The sequence below is a fragment of the Thalassophryne amazonica genome, chromosome 5, assembly GCF_902500255.1.
Source record: "Thalassophryne amazonica chromosome 5, fThaAma1.1, whole genome shotgun sequence".
Taxonomy (NCBI): domain Eukaryota; kingdom Metazoa; phylum Chordata; class Actinopteri; order Batrachoidiformes; family Batrachoididae; genus Thalassophryne; species Thalassophryne amazonica.
Window position 1 is genome coordinate 119,991,500 of NC_047107.1, and position 18,657 is coordinate 120,010,156.

The window sequence follows — 18,657 nt, forward strand, 5'->3', positions numbered from 1 at the left end:
ATCACCCACAAAACTGTCTCAGCTCCAATGCACAAATGTTTGGATTGACCACACAATTTAGCACTATAGCTAGAAACTGGACGTTATTTAGAATAGTTTAAAATAAAATCCTCCTTATTTATTTAGATATAGAATAACACTCGATACTTGTCCTTACGGAACATGAGCAAAAGAGCAAAAGCATTTTAAAAGTACAAAACCTGGAAGAAAAAAAGTCACTGAAAACTATGAAGTACAAAAGAACAATTCGGTGGCAAGGCTCCCGGGGTGGTGGTCCCTCTGTTTAAGAAGGGGGACTGGAGGGTTTGTTCCAACTATAGGGGGATCACACTCCTCAGCTTCCCTGGTGAGGTCTATTCCAGAGTACTGGAGAGGAGAATTCGACCGATTAGTCAAACCTTGGATTCAGGAGGAGCAGTGTGGTTTTTGTCCTGGTTGTGGCACACTGGACCAGCTCTACACCCTCCATCGGGTGCTCGAGGGTTCATGGGATTTCACCCAACCAGTCCACATGTGTTTTGTGGATCTGGAGAAGGTGTTCGACTGTGTCCCTCGGGGCACCCTGTGGGGGGTGCTCCGGGAGTACGGGGTCCGGGGTCCTTTGCTAAGGGCTATCAGGTCCCTGTACGACCGCAGCAGTAGTTTGGTTCGCATTGCCGGTAGTAAGTCAAACCTGTTTCCAGTGTACGTTGGCCTTCGCCAGGGCTGCCCGTTGTCACCGGTTCTGTTCATTATTTTTATGGACAGAATTTCTAGGCGCAGCCAGGGTGTAGAGGGGGTCTGGTTTGGGAACCACAGAATCTCGTCTCTGCTGTTTGCGGACGATGTGGTTCTGTTGGCGTCGTCAAATCAGGACCTTCAGCATGCACTGGGGCAGTTTGCAGCCGAGTGTGAAGCGTCCAGGATGAAAATCAGCACCTCCAAATCCGAGGCCATGGTTCTCGACCGGAAAAAAGTGCCTTTCCCTCTTGGTGAAGAGAGAGCTGAGTAGGGGGGCAAATCTCTCGATTTACCGATCGATCTACGTTCCGATCCTCACCTATGGTCATGAGATTTGGCTCATGACCGAAAGAACGAGATCGCGAGTACAAGCCGCCGAGATGAGTTTCCTCCGCAGGGTGGCTGGGCGCTCCCTTAGAGATAGGGTGAGGAGCTCGGTCACTCGGGAGGAGCTCGTAGTCGAGCCGCTGCTCCTCCACATCGAAAGGAGTCAGGTGAGGTGGCTTGGGCATCTTTTCCAGATGCCCCCTAGATGCCTCGCTGGAGAGGTGTCCCGGGCACATCCCATTGGGAGGAGGCCCCGGGGAAGACCCAGGACACGCTGGAGGGACTATGTCTCTTGGGTGGCTTGGGAACGCCTCGGGGCTCCCCCGGAGGAGCTGGGGGAGGTGTGTGTGGATCGGGAGGTCTGGGCGGCTTTGCTTGAGCTGCTACCCCCGCGACCCAACTCTGGATAAAGCGGAGGAAAATGGATGGACAAAAGAACAATCTACATGTTTAGTGTACTTAAAAACAGAAGGAATGCACACTTTTACACATATGAACATGAAATCAATTTGAGGGCATATTTGTAGCGACACATATATACTTATACACATACACTATGTCAAAAATAAAATATTGGTGGACCTGCTATCTTAATGTTCCAGAATTAAAGTGTTCTTTAACAACAACTATCATTATCATTATTATTATTGTTGTTATTATTATCATCATCATCATCATATTGCTATTATATATTATTATTATTGTACTGTTATTAGTAGTATACAACATTAATGTTTAAGATAAATACTCTCGTAGTATACAACATTAATGTTTAAGATAAATACTCTCAAAGGGTGTAAAAATGCTTAATTACAATTATTTCTGTGTAACTGCTCTGGCTCATTTTATTGTATCGATGGGTCTTTCTTGCAGGCAAGCAGTCAGTCTGTTAACGTTGACACCTGTCATCTTGATTGATGTGCTCAAAGCTTTTATATGTCTCATAAATTTATTAATGAGCAGCAAATGAAAAACCCTCACAAGTCTGGAAATGTCACAAATTGCTCCCTGAACTGCAGACGATGGACTCAAACATCCCCAAGTGACGGGGCGGTAATAAAGCTGAGTGAGTGTGAAGCAGGACATCAGTACGTGTCCGCTGTCACTCAGGTTAATCATCATGTGGACTATTAGCAGTGACATGTGATAAAGTGAAAGCAGGCTGAGGACTCAGTTCAGCCTGAAACTTCATCATAACCAACATCGTTTTACACACACACACACACACACACACACACACACACACACACACACACACACACACACACACACACACACACACACACACACACACACACACACACACACACACACACACTCGTATTCCAAAAAGTGAGCAAGATGCACAGCGTGGCACTCAATTTTTTAAAATACATTTTAGTTTAGTAAGTTCATTATTGCAAATCCAATTCTTCTGAAAAAACAAACATCGCTGCACAATTATGTTTTATGTTCACAAGCCTCTACTTCTGATGATGATGATCATCATTTATTGTCATTACATTTAGAAGTGCAATGAAATCATCTTCACACCCAGTTACCTCAGACAAAATTCAACAATTAAACCACAATTATTACTAGTTGAATGTAATAATGGCACACATCAGAATTAAAACAACCGCACATATACATTTGATATTGTTTATGTGCGCTAAACTTTGGAGCAGTCCATCATCTGATTTGAGGCAAGGTGAGTGTAGGCCGCAGCAGAGTACCGCGCATCCGGGATTGGCGGGGGTGGGGCGCTGCAGCTTGTGCTGCGCAGCCTCCCGGGAGTGGGAGAGCGGAGGCCAGGGTGGTGCTGGTGGGGGGTGGGGGGGAGTAGGGACAGAAACACAAGGGGGAGGGGGTGGTATGGGTGGGAGGCATGCATCATCCGTGCAAATGAGTTCGTATCAATCTCTGTCCGTGTGTGCATAAAGTCTGGAGTTGCCTTGACAACAGCAGGCTGTAAGGGAGGGCAGATAAGAGGAGAGCTGAATGCTTCACCAAGGCCGTTGAAAATCCTTCTGGAGGAAAACAAGCGGAGCTTTTTGATCTTCAGTAGCTGATAAGACTGCCATGTTTTGGTTTAGGCACAGAGAGACAGAAATTCCATTTGTTGTTCCTCTTACCATCAAAATCCAATTCATGAATATTCCCTGGTCTCCAACACCTTTGCAAGGTAGATATTTGCTCCGAGATGTTTTCCAATTTGCATTTGAATTCAAAAGTTAATGCAGTCTGAGATTGTACCACCTTGCCCACTTCATTAATCATGACGGACAGATGTCGGGTTGTGGTTCTGGTAGCAGCCGTCTTGCCAATTTTCTGGTAGGTCAGGGCAGTGCATAACCCAATCAGCCCCAGCCCTCCTACCATAAAAGCAAATAAGAATAAGTCTTCAATGTCTTCCACAGAGAGCGGTGTCTTCTGGCAACACTTGTTCTGGCAATGTGCCACTTCTCCCAGGCATCGAGAACATAGCCCACAGGATACATTCCATCTGGGCATGCAGGGTCCCCCAGCCCTGATTTCCTTGTTGAAAAAATGGTGTCAATAGCATTGAGAGACCAGTTGATCAATTCCATGGTTATTCCAAATATAGCTTGAAGAATTCACAGTCTGGTGAAGTTGGGACTTTTGAAGGTTGGAGCAGAGATAGAAAAACACAGAGGAGAGAAGAGAGGAGGAGATGCGACCACCCTCGCTGAAGTCCCAAGCTGATATGTCTGGATCATTAAAATAGGGTCGTTTCTGTGATTTGGTCACTGTGACGTTTTCTGCTTTGTGCCGCGGTCGCTTAACAAGAAGTGATGTTAGAGGGGGCGGAGGCAGGTACAGAGGTGTTACTGAGACGTGGCTGCTTGTGGTGCTGCCTGTGTCTCCATATGGCCTACACATGATTTTTTGGTACAAAATCCAGAGCTCTCCATGAATATTAAAATATTGGTTTAAATCAATAAATTCACTTTTTTTTTTACTCTTGCTTTGGACATTTTGCTCGCTAGTTCTAAACACATGTGACATGGGAAGAAAACTTGAAAGTACTGGACTGTAGGAGGCAGTGTTTGCTCTTTAAACATGTTTCATACAAGAGCACAAACATTGACTTTTAGTTTTTTTGCTCAGAACACCATTACCTCCCTGCCCCCCTCCTCCACCATGAAGAATAGGTTGGTGCCATCAGCCACGGACAAGGTGAAGCGGTCTTTGAGGGAATTGGAGCCATCGTGGTTGTAGCTGATGCGGTTCTGGTAGATGTCTTCCATGGTGAAGGTGCTGGTCTGACGGTAGTGCTGGCCATTGACTGTGCGCTCTATGGAGCCATGGCGAGGTGCCTGGACGATGGTGAACATTATAGACTCTGCCTGCAGAAGAAAAGCACAAGCGTGACAACATGAAATGAGCCTCAAAATGAGAGAGCAAAGGTTTGTTTTTACAGCTGTATACAATATATTCTTTAAATTGTTGATGTTGTTGTACCTCGGTGTCAGCGTCAGTGGCCCTTAGCTCAAATTTGGTGATGGTCTTCCTGACTCCCTCCTGGACCCTCATACCGGGTACCTGGAGGAGGGGCAGCGAGTCATCCACAGGCTTGATGGTGATGTAGAACGTCTGGGCAACCTGGATACAAAAGTGAAGGCAATGAAGATATGCAGTGGAAGATGGAAGACTCGGGTAGATCTGGTACCATCACCCTGGCAGAATTCACCGAGGTAGTCAAAAAACTCCTTGGTGGCAAGTTACCAGGGGTGGTGGTCTGGTGGGTGGTGGCCCCCATCTTTAAAAAAGGGGGCTGGAGAGTGTGTTCCAATTACAGAGGAATCACACTTCTCAGCCTCCCTGGGAAAGTCCATGCCAGGGTATTTACAGAGAAGACTTACACTGTTAGTCGAACCTGAGATTCAGGAGGAGCAATGCGACTTTCACCCTCATCCTAAAACTGTGGACCAGCTATTTACATCACAAGGATATTAGAAGGGTCTTAGGAGTACAACCAACCAGTCTACATGTGTTTTGTGGACTTGGAAAAGAGCGTGAGTTGCATCTCTGCTTTTTGTGGATGATGTGATTCTGTTGGCTTCATCAGGCGGTGACCTTTGATGTGCACTGAACAAGTTTGAACCAGAGTGTGAAACAACTGGGATGAGAATCAACACGCTAAATCTGAGATCATGGACCTCTGTCGGAAAACATTGGATCCCCTCCCCGGGGGTCGGGGGAGAGTGTGGTTAAGTTGGAGCGTGAGATTGATGGATGGTGTCTGAAGTTTTACAGATGCTGCACCGGACCGCCATGGTAAAGATTTACCAGTGGATTTACTTCCCTATCCTCATCTATGGTCATGAAATTTGCGTAATGACCAATACAAGCAGTAGAAATGAGATTCTTCTATTGGATATCTGGGCTTACACTCCTGGACAGGGTGAGAAGCTTGATTATTCAGGAGGGATTCAGAGTAGAGCCGCTGCTTCTTCACATTGAAAGTAGCCAGCTTAGGTGGTTTGAGCATCTGGTGAAGACGCTCCCTGGTTGTTTCCCTAGGAAGGTCTTCCAGGCACGTCCAATTGGGAGGACGCTCTGAGTAAGTCCCAGGATAAGCTGAAGGGATCATATTTCCCAGCTGGCCTGGGAACACTTCAGGATCCCGTGGGAAGGGTTACAGGACTTGGCTGAGGATAGGGAAGTGTGGGAAAGCTGCTTGGTCTATTGACACCGCAACCTGGACCTAGATAAGTGGCAGACAATCAATGAATGAAGGATTAAAGTAGTGCTTTTATTTCACATTTTTATTTTCGCTCATGTCTCGCTGACTTGCACCAAGCCACCAGGGGGCAATAGACAGAATTTGGCTTCAGTTTTGGCCTCCATCTTTTTTACTGTCTGAGCAGTGAGCACTGTCCCTCTGAAATATAAGAACAAGAGGCAAAACTGGGACAAGCCAGTTGTCTGTAAGACTGAAAGCACATCTCAGGGAGCTAAAACATCACATGTTCAAACTATAATAATTATGAATGCTTTTTTTCTTTTTCTTGCCATAACATATTCAGTTCATCTCAATGTCACTGACTGTCCTTGATGTGAGAATAAAGCGCGCTCGTGGACTCACGAGTTATCGTCACAAGATTCCAACCATGTGTACTTTCTCTCTGTATTCTGTATCAATGCATTTTTTCTCTCACACACAAATGCAGTATTGAGTTGTTATATTTGTGATGACGCGCTGATCTAACTTTAGCCTTTATGTTGCTCTGCTGGAAGAAACCTACAGGTTTTGATGCTAAGAATCCAACGGCAACTGATACGTATCTTGACGTCCATCATTACTCGTATGTGTAAATGGTAACCAACCGCGGTTACAGCGTAGCGGCTACAATACATTGGTTAAAAAACACAAAACCTTTAATGTGAAACATTTATGATTCTGCCATCCTGTTCCAGAGCAGAAGCACCAGAACAGTTGATGAATGCCGACGCCGGCTGTTGCGGCCAACAAAAGCTTCACATGGTGCCGCCAGCCAGGCGTGAAGGCCAAATGACCTTTTCCACATGTTTATTCAAGTCCTCGTGGTCCTCATTAGTCTGGATTAGCAAAACAGATTTATGCAGGAGGCGAGGTGGGGGGAGCCGGACGGGTTAGAGCACCACTTCTTCAGCACTTGAAAAGCTCGCACTCATACTTGTATTTTTTTATTATCAGAGGGGGCCTTAAATTAAAAGGGATTTCTGGGTAGCGGGTCAAAACCTCTGACCGTTTTCATAAAGAGCTGACACACAGCATTTCAACGACTCCGCTTCTTTTCAATAAAAGCGAAAACACCAATTACAAAACAGCCTCGAGGATTTCTGGCACAGAGGACAAATTCCGCCTGCCTTTAATTCATTCTCATGAGAATTGAGTGACACTGGGTTGTTGACTTGTTATTGAAAAAAATGTTCAAGGTTGTCTCTCTTATACTTCTACTCAGAGTTGAATTATATTCACCTTTGGATTTGGCAGCAGGCTGTTTTTTTTGGGGGTTTTTTTTTCCCCACTATGCTTGAATATTGTCAAGCTGTTTGAAAGAGGAAGTTTCAGGCCAAAAACAAATCCACCTCTCTAAAGTCCTTTTGAAAACACGAGGGGGGTTTCTGTGTGTGTGTGTGTGGGGGGGGGTTCTCACACAAGATTATCAGTCAGTAGGTAACGACATTTAGCCCTCGGATGTCCTGGCACCTTATCCAAGACATACTCTCCCTCTTGCCCAGTGTTCACAGGGTTCAGGAACCTTGACAAGATAAGCTAACAAAAATGCTAGCTGTATAGTTGCGCCAACTATGAGGTGCCGATATGAAGGACACAGCATGGAACACAAATGGCACACACGGCCACAATGAGGGTGGCCGTGTTTGGCCGGGCATTGTTATGGTATTACCCGGATAACAAATTAAACTTGTTTCACTGGACCTGCAATTTAGATTTTGCAGCCACTTATGTAAAAAAAAAACTTCATTATCATGTACGCCCACAAGATGGCACCGTCTACAAATGTGATGAACTATTCTGGTATACCGATCTGGATGAGGTACTGTCTGATCCACACTCCAGAGCAAAAGGTGGTGATAGTGCATCATGAAGCTGGATGCTAATCACTTTAAGAGCCCCTTCACACATAGTGTGAAGTTTGGACGAAGTGCACGCTTTGTTCATATGACACAGGAATTGTGTGCAAACTGTGTAATGTCATCCCTGTCGCCAACGCCTCGTACACCTGTTGCTACAGCTATTTGTGCACACAAACGCCTGAAAGACAAAGTGTGCGCTCTGCAAACCCATCGCACCCTCTCGCGGCAGGTGCTGGCCAAATTCCAGGTGATACGCATGAACACTAACACTGCTCCCATGGCACTTAGAAAATGTGTGGCCAGTCGCACTCTTGGCACGACAAGAGACTCCAGACGATCACTGTCGTATAGCTGTGAAATTTGTCTAAGTTCCCCATGAGTGTGACTTTGAAAGCACACACACTGACACATGGGTGTGTGCACTCCACTCACGGGAGGCGTGGCGTCCAACAGAAGCAGCTGTGGTGATCTGTCATTCTGGACATTCCAGCTACACAACACCTACTGTGTTTGGACAGTCATGGACAAACAACTGTCCACTGTGAGGCGCATGTGTCTGATTACTGTATTTACATAGACATAAATAAAAACATACATCGCCGTGGTGGCGACAAGCTGCAGCAAGCGAGCGCGCTCACGGAGCAGACACTGACAGCCCCCCAGGTTGAAACGGACCGTCAGATTAGAACACGCAGCGGGCAATCTGACCGTCACGTCCACATGACGCGGTGTCTGTGCTGTGGTGTGTCATCCACAAGACACGCGTGTTGGGTAGAATACGCGCACGGCCGACTGGACACACCTGACCAGTAGATGTGGACATGATCAGAGCACACTGCTTCTCATTCATGTCATTTCATGACTGTATGTCTGTGACCACGGGTCATCACCAGAGGAACAGACGGATCATATTTGTATTGCTCGCTTGATAAATGTGTGGTTTTTATATGGTGTGAGATTTTATTTTATTTTTTTGTAATACTTCCATGTCCTTCCTGATATGAGGTAGCATCCCGCAGCTTTCAAAGAACAGCTCTTTAGCTCAGTGGTAAAGTGGAGCAGAGGTTTGAAAGGTGCAAGTTTGCGTCCCGGGTGGTGTGTTTTTTTCTTCTCCCTTTTTTAATTATTCCACATAAGCTGCATGATGTGGTTCCACAGGTACTGGCTCATTTTTATTTTATTATTTATTCCACATAAGCAGCGCGATGTTGTTCCACACGTACCAGCTGGTTTTCATTTCTTCCACACACAAGTGGGCCATGTGGTGCACCTGGCATTGTTCGAACTGTTTCGCGCTGTTTTGCCATTTCCAACAGTCATAAAACAAGAAGATGATGTGAATGAGGTGCTGGGTCCCGAACACTTGTTTTGAGACTTGTGGGGATCATTGGTTTCAAGGAGTCAGACTGACTCCCCCAACTCTTTTAAAAAGCAGCTGAAGACACTTTTACCATATTTTCTGTGTTGTGACTTTTTTCACTTGTTTGGAAGGTCTTGCGACTTATACTCCAGTGAGCATTATATAACAAAAAGTCACATATTCATTATTAACAATAATAATTATAATGAATATTGATAGAAAACTTTCCCAAGAATCAAAGCATTAAACTAAATAAATTCTAACAATAAAAGCTGATAAAACAGAAAAAAGGTGCGACTTCTACTCTGGTGTGATTTATAACCTGGAAAATATGATATATAGACAAGCTTTTAGCTAGCCTTGTTGTTTTTAAGTTGTCTTCTATCTTTATTGTGTTTTCCACAGTTTAATATAATTTTGTTTTTACTGGGTTTTTTGTGAAGTGCTTTGTGATTTCTATCTGTGATAAATGCAATATAAATACATTTTATTTACACTAACCCCAGCTGATGTTAACGTCCGAAATGAAACTAACCACTGCTGACAATAAACATGGATGATGCTAAAAATGCCATTTGCTAATGTTAGCATCATCTATCAACAGTGTTTTTCTTCCAGTCAGCAGCCAAATGTTCCGTGCTGATGCAACAATATCCAAGATAATCCCTCTGGTGGTTTGCTCCAAACCTGGAAATCTTATGATTTCTGGAAAACTTTGTCTGATAACATGTTTTCGGTTGTTAATTAAGCATTTAGTCACTCCTACATCTTCCCTCTTCAATGCCATTAGTGACTCGTCTGGGGTGCGATGACTCAAACCTCCCACATGGTGACACCAAGCCCAAAAACCCCACAGTTGTTCCTGTGGAGTCTTGACTAGCACCGTTTTTCCTGACCAGTGCTGACTGCATGCTAAATTCATAAATAATTACAGCTACACGTCCCACAGTAACCGGGCATCTGTCTGACTCTCTCACTTCTGTATTGCCGTTCCCTCTCAGTACCAAAGGTCACATGACCTCAAACTCCATACCAGTCACCAGGATCAGGCAGTGAGCCTGCAGGTGGCAGGTATCATCGCTGTCAACATTAAACCTTTTAAAGCTGAGTACCATCTTACAAGTGTCACAGTTTGAGTTTTTTTAGTTTTGTATTATTGGGGTTTTGGCTTATTTATTCTTTTGCTGTTTTTTTCTGCTTGGGTCTGTCTGTCTCTGTTTCTCTTGTTTCTCTCTTGGTTCTTGGTGATGGGTGTTTCTCTCTCTGGCCATGCCCTGCTTCTGGTGCTTTCTATGCACACCTGTTCCTGATTTACTGATTACCACCTGAGGTTTTATAAGTTCACTGGGTGGTTTTGTTCCTCGCCAGTTTGTTGTACCTTGTGCCTTCATTCCAGCTCTGTACCTACATTCTTGTTCCTGCCTGCCTCATAGTGTATACCTGACCTCCTGCCTGTTGCCTTGACCACGCCATTTTGCCTGATGATTTCTGTACTGCTGCTTTTGTTGGACTGCCTACTCGTGTACCGACCATTGCTATGCAGTTCGATAAAGCCTTCTAAAAATCAGAGCTGTCTGCTGGAGCAGTGCATTTGTGTCCTACTTTTCCTGATCATCCCATCTGACAACAAGACCATAAAACACTAAATCTAAATCAAACACTGTGTTTACGTGGATACAGTGATGGTCTTTAGGTGTTACAAGAACACACTGTCTACTTTAAAGATCACATCAAACGAGCCTGTTCTGGGTTCAATAAAATTACACATAAAGATGACTTTACCTAATTGACATTCTTACTGGCTGCTACACTACTTTAAAAGTCTAAGAAGACAGCAAATATTTTACTGCTCAGGCTGCTTATTTGTATAGTTTGATCATTAAAGCTGAGTCGGCGCTTTGTGGAGGAGGTGCACTGTGTCATATTTTATCTACAAAAATGTTAGAAATATGTTACAAAATATTGAAATCTAATATAAAGAACCACAGACTCAGAATAATAATTATAGAGTTAATCATCTCCTGTCTGACATTAACGTCAGCAACAACTACAGGTTATTAGTTTCCACACTTTCAAAAAAGTGTGGAAATGTGGAATGATGCATAAGAATATGAAATGATAGTCTGAGATCCTGATGATGAGAATGTGGAATGACACATGAAAATAAGGAACAAAATTAAATAAAATGGAACAAAACTGTGAGAATGTGGAATAAAAATATGAAATTAACTCGTGATTGTGTAATGAAAGATGAGAATGTGGAATGACACATGAGAATAAGGAACAAAATTCAACAGCGTGGAACAAAAGTGTGGAAATGTGGAATGATGCATAAGAATATGAAATGAGAGTCTGAGATCCTGATGATGAGAATGTGGAATGACACATGAAAATAAGGAACAAAATTCAACAAAATGGAACAAAACTGCGAGAATGTGGAATAAAAATATGAAATGAACTTGTGATTGTGTAATGAAAGATGAGAATGTGGAATGACACATGAGAATAAGGAACAAAATTCAACAGTATGGAACAACACAGCTGGAATGTGGAATGATGTATGAGAATATGAAATAACAGTCTAAGATAATAATGATATACAAAGAAAGATGACAATGTGGAATGACACATGAGAATAAGGAACAAAATTCAATAATATGTAATGAAAGTGTAGGGATGTAGAATGAGCATATGAAATGTACCTGATAATATGCAAAGAGAATGTGGAATGACATGAGCATAAGGAACAAACTTTATCAATACAGAATGGACATGTGGGAATGTGGAATGAGAATATGAAAAGAAAGATGAGAATGTGGACTGAAAATTTAGAGTTTTAATGTGGAGTGTCAGTGTGTACCTCGTTTGTTCCGTCGGAAACGCTGAAGGAGAACTGGTCGGAGTGCTTTTCTTCTTCGCTGGTGTGCCTGTACTGGACGCTGCGTGATGCCAGATCTGCCTGGGTGAACGTGCTGATCCTGGTGCCTGAAGTGAGAAGCTGGAATAGTTATTTGCTGAATAACAATCTTTGTTTCTTAGTTCGAGGTCCGTAAGTAATTAGACATGGACAGCAATTTAATCAGTTGGAATTTATGCAACTCCACAACGGATATGGAATACAACGATCAAAACATGATTTAAGTGGAGAGTTTCAGTTTAAATTTCAGATTAATGAAATCCAAATAGAGTGGAAGGTGTCGGATTTACAACCACCTTTAAACAGACCCTTAATTTTAGAGACATAAAAGTAATTAGAACACCAGCTGTTCCACAGCCAGTCCTGTTATTCCTGTTCTTTAAACTTGTTCCCATAAATGTGAGAGCTCAGCGTGCTGTCCTGAGGCTGAGCAGTTTGAGGGTTCGTTGTCTTGCTCAGAGACACTTCGACACAGCTGAACACACAGATCTGTGGCTAGCAGTCATACACTCTCCCTTCTTTCATTTCACATTTCTCTCTGCTCATTTGAGATGTGAAATAAAAAAAAATACATATTTTCTTTGATTTTGGACATTTTTAGAACTCTCAGAAGCCGTGGCTTTTCTAATTTTATTGTAATTTTGTCTGAGAGCAGATGTTGTGGTTATATTTTATTTTCCTTTTAATATTTGCAGTGGCGGACACAGTTCTGCTAATCTGTCAATTATCGAAGCTATTGTTTTCACTATCAGATTAGTTTTTCAGATAACTTTGAAAACCATCAGTGGACTAATTATCTTCTGATAAATTTTGGTCTGATAATTTTTAGACTGCTAACATACTTTTGCAGGTGTGGTGAACAAAGCTTAACAGTTACAAACATTTATGAAGTCTGAAATCAAAGATTTGAGTACCTACCTGTTAAATGTTTTGTATCAGATGTACAGTTCTATCTTCTGCATACAGAAAAGAGCTGGTTCCAGGAGAAACCACTCTATCCTCTGCAGGCAAAGGAGAACTGGTCACAGAAAAGAATGAAAGCAAAAGAAAAAAAAAAAGATAATTTTTTTTTTTTTATCCCATACAGATTCGCTGGCAATATCACCCAAGTCATCCAGAGGCATAGTTTTAACTTATGATTAAAATTTTAACCAAACTAATTTCAGACAAGTTATTTAACTCTCTGGGGTCCAAGGGCATTTTTTGGACAGTTCACTTGCCTGGAATAAATGTTTTATTATTTCTGCTAACAGCTCTCCCTGCGTCCCACAATCAAGTTTTATGTCTCTTTTTTTTCGTGACAACCTGTGCTTTTATAATATATATGCTTTCTTGTGTTTTATAAGTGTAATAAAGGTTTACAATCAAAAATAAGGAAGGAAAAAGTAAAGCAGAGAATAATCCGCTATCCGGATTAATTTAATTTATAAATCAAAACTATAAGTCAAAACTGCTATATAAGGAATAATTACTTATTTTTTTTGTGTGTGTAAGAGAGTTGAGCTTAGCTGTTCCTTTCAACCACTTCACTGCTGCAAAATATGTAGTAAACAGGAGCTTCCAGCAGTGGGCAGGGTGCACAAAGACAGAAGTACTGACTCATTGTTTGGGTTTGTGGGTGCCTTTGCTACCAGAAGCGATCATGGTGTTAAAACTCAAAATCAGCTTGTCAGTAGTTGCAAGTGTACCAGAGGCAATACTGAAAGTTATTGGTTATCGATTAGCTGTAGCTTCCGATAAATTTTTTGGGTGGTTTATCGGTTTAGCTTCATAAACGATAGCTTTTCAGTTAGCTGATTAGCTGTTGTCGACACTACTTTTTTGGTTAGTTGTGCCCACCACTGCATATTTGTAATAAGCAAATGCACTGATGCAGGTCTTGACCAATGGAATGAAGCTGCTCTTCTCCTCTTCAACAGATTAAATTTCTCAGCTTGAAAAGAAATAAAAATGTGCGACTACAAAAGAAATCCAAAGTATATTTTCATTATAGGCTCTTTTTTAAGGGTGGTGGGGTGGTGCTGGTTTATTTGGTTGGATGCTGAAGAGAGTCCGTTGAAACGTACCACTGTAAAGTGATCCTCTGAAGATAACTGACAGTTTGTGATGGTTTTCTTGAACACCACTGAAGGGTGTATAAAAACCTTTAAACTGTTTTATATATACTTTAGTTATATTAACGTGACCAGACTGTGAGCAAAGTAGCAAGATGCATGTTGCTAACCATCTCCAAAACTGTTCAGGTTTTCGTTACGGCATCGTAAGTCACTGATGTAAAGAAAAAAATATGTCTCTTTTACATTCTGTTTTCAATCATAACTCCCAAACCGCACCCTAAAACACTCCGGCTTTGAACCATTTTTATGAAAAATGGTTCCAAAGAAGAAAAATATTACTAACATTATTATTGCCTTTATTTAACAAGATAAAGTCTCATTGAGATCAAAATATCTTTGACAAGTAAGCACACCACTAGAATCGGTGCATCAACACGATCAGTGTTATAATGTAACGAAGTAGGAATACTTTGTTACTGTACTTAAGTAGAATTTTGATGTATCTGTACTTTACTTTGTTATCTACCTTTCTGGCGACTTTTACTTTTACTCCACTACATTTCCTCAATCAAATGTATACTTTTAGTCTGATACATTTTCCTTAAACATCTTACTCTTTATTACAATATAAAAGTAGAAGAAATTTGATTAGGCAATGCCTGTTTGCAGAAGTGAAGCCAGAGTGCAGCTGTACAGCGGGCAGATATACAGTCCTCTCCAGCCGAAGCGCAGCACCGTCCACTGATAAAACTTGGCAGCATGGCTGTTTTGAATGGAAAAATGATCATTTCTCTACATTGACTGTGGATGCACTGGTTCTGATTTAGAAACAGCGCTTCCACAAATTATTCGTCCTCTGTCAAAGCCGTTTAAAAATGTCAGTCATGACTACTGGGACTCTGTTGTTGCAGGTAAGACTCTGTTGTTGCAGGTGCCATTTAATTCACACAGTGTTTTTTGTTCGTTCTTCACATGGGACAACACATGAAGGTTCTGTGGTGTGCCGGAGAACGTTTCCCATAGCCGCATAATGTGGAGTTGCGTCAAGAAGAGAATTGTCGAGAAAAATGACTTTAAGCTTGCTTTTCGCTTGTTTTCATCTTGGAATATAATACGTGCTATGGAATTAATATACAAGCTGTTGGATTACTGCACAGTTTTTGGTACTTTCCTGGAGTAAGTGAGATCATACCAGACTTTTCCATTATAAATGGGGAGGCCCACGGAATGAACTCGATGGTGAAGACGATGGAATATATCTAAGAATGATTCTAACATGACAAGTATGATCAAATGAAGTATTAATGTGTTAAAAGTAATGTCTAAGAATGATTCTAACATAACAAGTATGATTAAATGAACTATTAATGTAATAAAAGTAAGAAGTTGATTAGAGAAAGTATGTTACAAATAAGTGAAATGAATGATTATATGAGTTGTTTTTCATAAAGGGTGCAGAGTCAGATGAAAAGAGGAAGTGAAAATGATGTTACAAGCAGGCCAAGAAAAGCTGATGTTAAACAACTGATCAAATGATTAAAATGTTAGTAAAATATGAAATGAATAATAAGGAATGAAAATGTTTGTATATGATCATATTAATTGTTTTTATGTGAAAGAGAGTTGTAATGACATGATTGAATATGATTAATATGATTCTAAAGAAATAATTTAAAAAGAATGAATTCTCAGAAAAGCTGAAGTGTTTAACAGAAAAGAGGAACTTGAGCAATAAGTTACTGGCAAGGGGCTGTAGATGGCTTCCAGTAAGGGAAGGAGAAGGGAGGAGGTTTTGAGTCACCATCGTCCCCATGGTAACCAAGATCATCTAAATACCAAAACGTCAGCACATATATAAACTGTAAAACACCAGGAAACGGGGTTATTCTTCCAGGGAGAGGTGCTGTTGTCACTTCTCCCCTGCTACGAGGAGATCACAAGACTTGACCACCTTGTGAGCAGCAATTGGAATTGTGGAGTGAGAGGATTGGAGCCATAAGAGATCATCTGAGAGAGTTTTCAACTCCCACTCAGGCCGTCCAGTCACGGAGTAGCAGAGCATTGGAGAATAATCACTGGCCTTAAGTCTGAGTGGGGAAGTTTCAAAGTTTTCTCTCTCAAGGAACATCACAGCATACCGGAATGGATTAGATCAACTTTTAGTTGATCGAAGAAGGAATAAACTCTTATGTGGATTAATTTCCTGAAGGATTACAACATCATACAAGGATCGTGGTCAGCTAACAACTAATAGCTGATGAAGAGGAAATCAAGTTCATCGAACTGGGGATTTTAACATCAAAAACCTCATTCCCTCACTCCTAGAAAAATTGTTAAGAAGTTAATCCAGTCCAGTCAGAGTGAGATCAGACAGCATTATTGAATCAAAAACAAAAATTTCTGCCAATCATTATACTGATTATATTTGAATTTCTGTTGTGAAATTATCATCATATAACCTATTTTGATTATGTTGTCGGCACTTGCAAAACCTGCAATAAATTTCCAAGCATGCAGTTAAAGTGTTAAGGCTCGGACAGTGGATTTATTGATGCTTCTTAAGGTGTAAAAGTTAAAGTTCATTGTGTGTACAACATCAAAAAGTGCTCTAAAAGGTTAGTCTGGTTTTTAATGAAAATAACACATCCTGGGGACTCGCTGTACGAGTCACTGAATTCAAAATCTAGCAACATTCCAAGAGCCCTGATCCATAAGAGGAGAGCTGCCGTTAACGGGCGTGGCCGGTTCGTATCCTGGTTCCTGAGAAGGCTATTCGACCGGGGTGCGAGATCAGCTTCAGCGGGGTGGACGTCCGGATGGAGGCAGTGAGCGGCTAGACGAATCTCCTCGCCACCAGCTTGAACAGCCTTTGTGCAGCCCTGCCGGGTAATACCCGTGGAGACACGAAGGTCGGACCCCAGAGACGGAGAGCTGGTTTCGTACACAAACGCACTCATCGGAGGGTGAGTGTGTGCCGTGTACGTGAAAAAAGAGGGATCTGACAGCATCCAGCCTAAAACGTGTGCCAATTTAACATGCAGATCCACCTCGGCTTTGCTGTGGTGCAAAACATGGGAACAGCTGAAAGGTTGTACTTTTTAACTTTAATTTCACACTGTGGCTGATGACATAACAGAGGCGAGTACCTTAAAGCAGTGATTCACAATGGATTTAATCATTCACGTCTCAAAAATGACATCGTTTAGAAGTTGGTTGAATCACATAGCTCGATGCCAACGCCTAACGTTAGCATGACTGAATGGTGCCTTTGTGAGCATTTTAATGCAAATATCTGTAATTATATGGCTTGTTGTGCAGTTAATTGGTATAATGGATCATCTAAAAAGTGTGCGCTTCAGTTTTTGAACCCTCTCTTTCGCGTAGTGAGATGGAGGATCTCCAGATTTTAGCGGCAGTACTCTAGGCTTTCTCAGCCTCCCGTTTGTTCATCAAAAGAATGCTGCTTTAATTATTTTGAGGCTGTTCTCCCATCTTTATTTTAATAGAAACATAATAGTATGAATGATTTGCAGAAAATTGAGAAGAATCTGACTTTTTTGGGGGATAAAGCAGTAGTTCCTTGAATTTGCTGGAGAAACCATCTCGTTGGTTACAATCAGAATCAGTGTGCTTGAACCTTGTTCATTTTTGTCATGCCATGTTCTGCCCAAACATTTCTACCAAGTTAGCATTCTCAATGTTTCATATAAAATTACTTTTTTTTTTTAAAACAAATCCAACAGGGGAGTTCTGCTATTAACCAATTCATGAGAATTTTCAAGAGTTTGGTTTTTAAAGTAAGCAACGTGAGAGCGGCATTATCTTATCTCCTGTAGGCCGTTATTCTATCCCAAAGAGCGCTAGCTGTGCACCTACGCGCGGGCTGAAGTGACAGATCGGCTGAATGAGCCGGCGGTAATTATCCTGGTAGCTTTGTAGCTCTGAGGTGAACCCATCCTTTTGGATTGAAGAGCCCCTTAAACATCCCACTAATTAGCATGCGGTAGCAAGAGCCAGAGCAGAAACACAAGCGTAACACAGCTGCTAATAAGAACCGCCACATACACGTCATCTGGTATTTGTTACTCCCGAATTGCTCGTCTTCATTTCACGTTCAAGACACAAATCAATGTTTTATTCATCGATACATCTCATCCTGAGGAAATGTTTGTGACAGTACACTCTCAGCATTTGAGTTGTGCAAGAGTGCGTTTTGAAGACAGCGCTGGAATAAATGAAATAAATGAGTGATGAGCAGAAGCAGCGCTCGTTAGTCACTCCTCTGGGTGACTTTGGTTATTAAAGACGGCTTGGACCTGCGACTGGACAGATTTATGGGGTCAGACTTTGGAGCAAATCCATCAACGTGTGACTCGCTTTTTTTTTCCGTGTGCACATGCCTACGTGCACTATTCTTTATGGCTGACATTAAGTTGTTGGCGCCAATTTGATGCTTTCATTTGGGACGTTTGAGAGCCGGCAGCACTGATGTGAGAAATAATGAATCACTCTGTAATTTGACAAGCGTTTGTGTGTTCAGTGGACGACAAAAATCACCTGGAAACTGTTCATTTGGGCAAAGCTCAAGGACATTGGGGTCAGAGGTCAAAAATTCAATATGTTTTTCCCTCACTCAGATTTCCAACAAATTTGACACAAGTATGTAGGTGGGTTTCTGAATTCCTCTA

The 18,657-nt window shown here is 42.0% G+C and overlaps 1 protein-coding gene across 1 annotated transcript in view; it reads right to left on the bottom strand.

Moving 5' to 3' along the window:
- Positions 1-18,657, bottom strand: part of fras1 (Fraser extracellular matrix complex subunit 1) — a 786,018-nt gene that overhangs the window by 66,342 nt on the left and 701,019 nt on the right. Inside the window, exons 47-49 of the mRNA XM_034171199.1 lie at positions 11,856-11,980; positions 4,513-4,653; positions 4,170-4,397 (exon numbers count right to left, since the gene is read on the bottom strand). Of these exons, the coding sequence (XP_034027090.1) occupies positions 4,170-4,397; positions 4,513-4,653; positions 11,856-11,980 (494 nt within the window). The remainder of the gene's footprint in view (positions 1-4,169; positions 4,398-4,512; positions 4,654-11,855; positions 11,981-18,657) is intronic.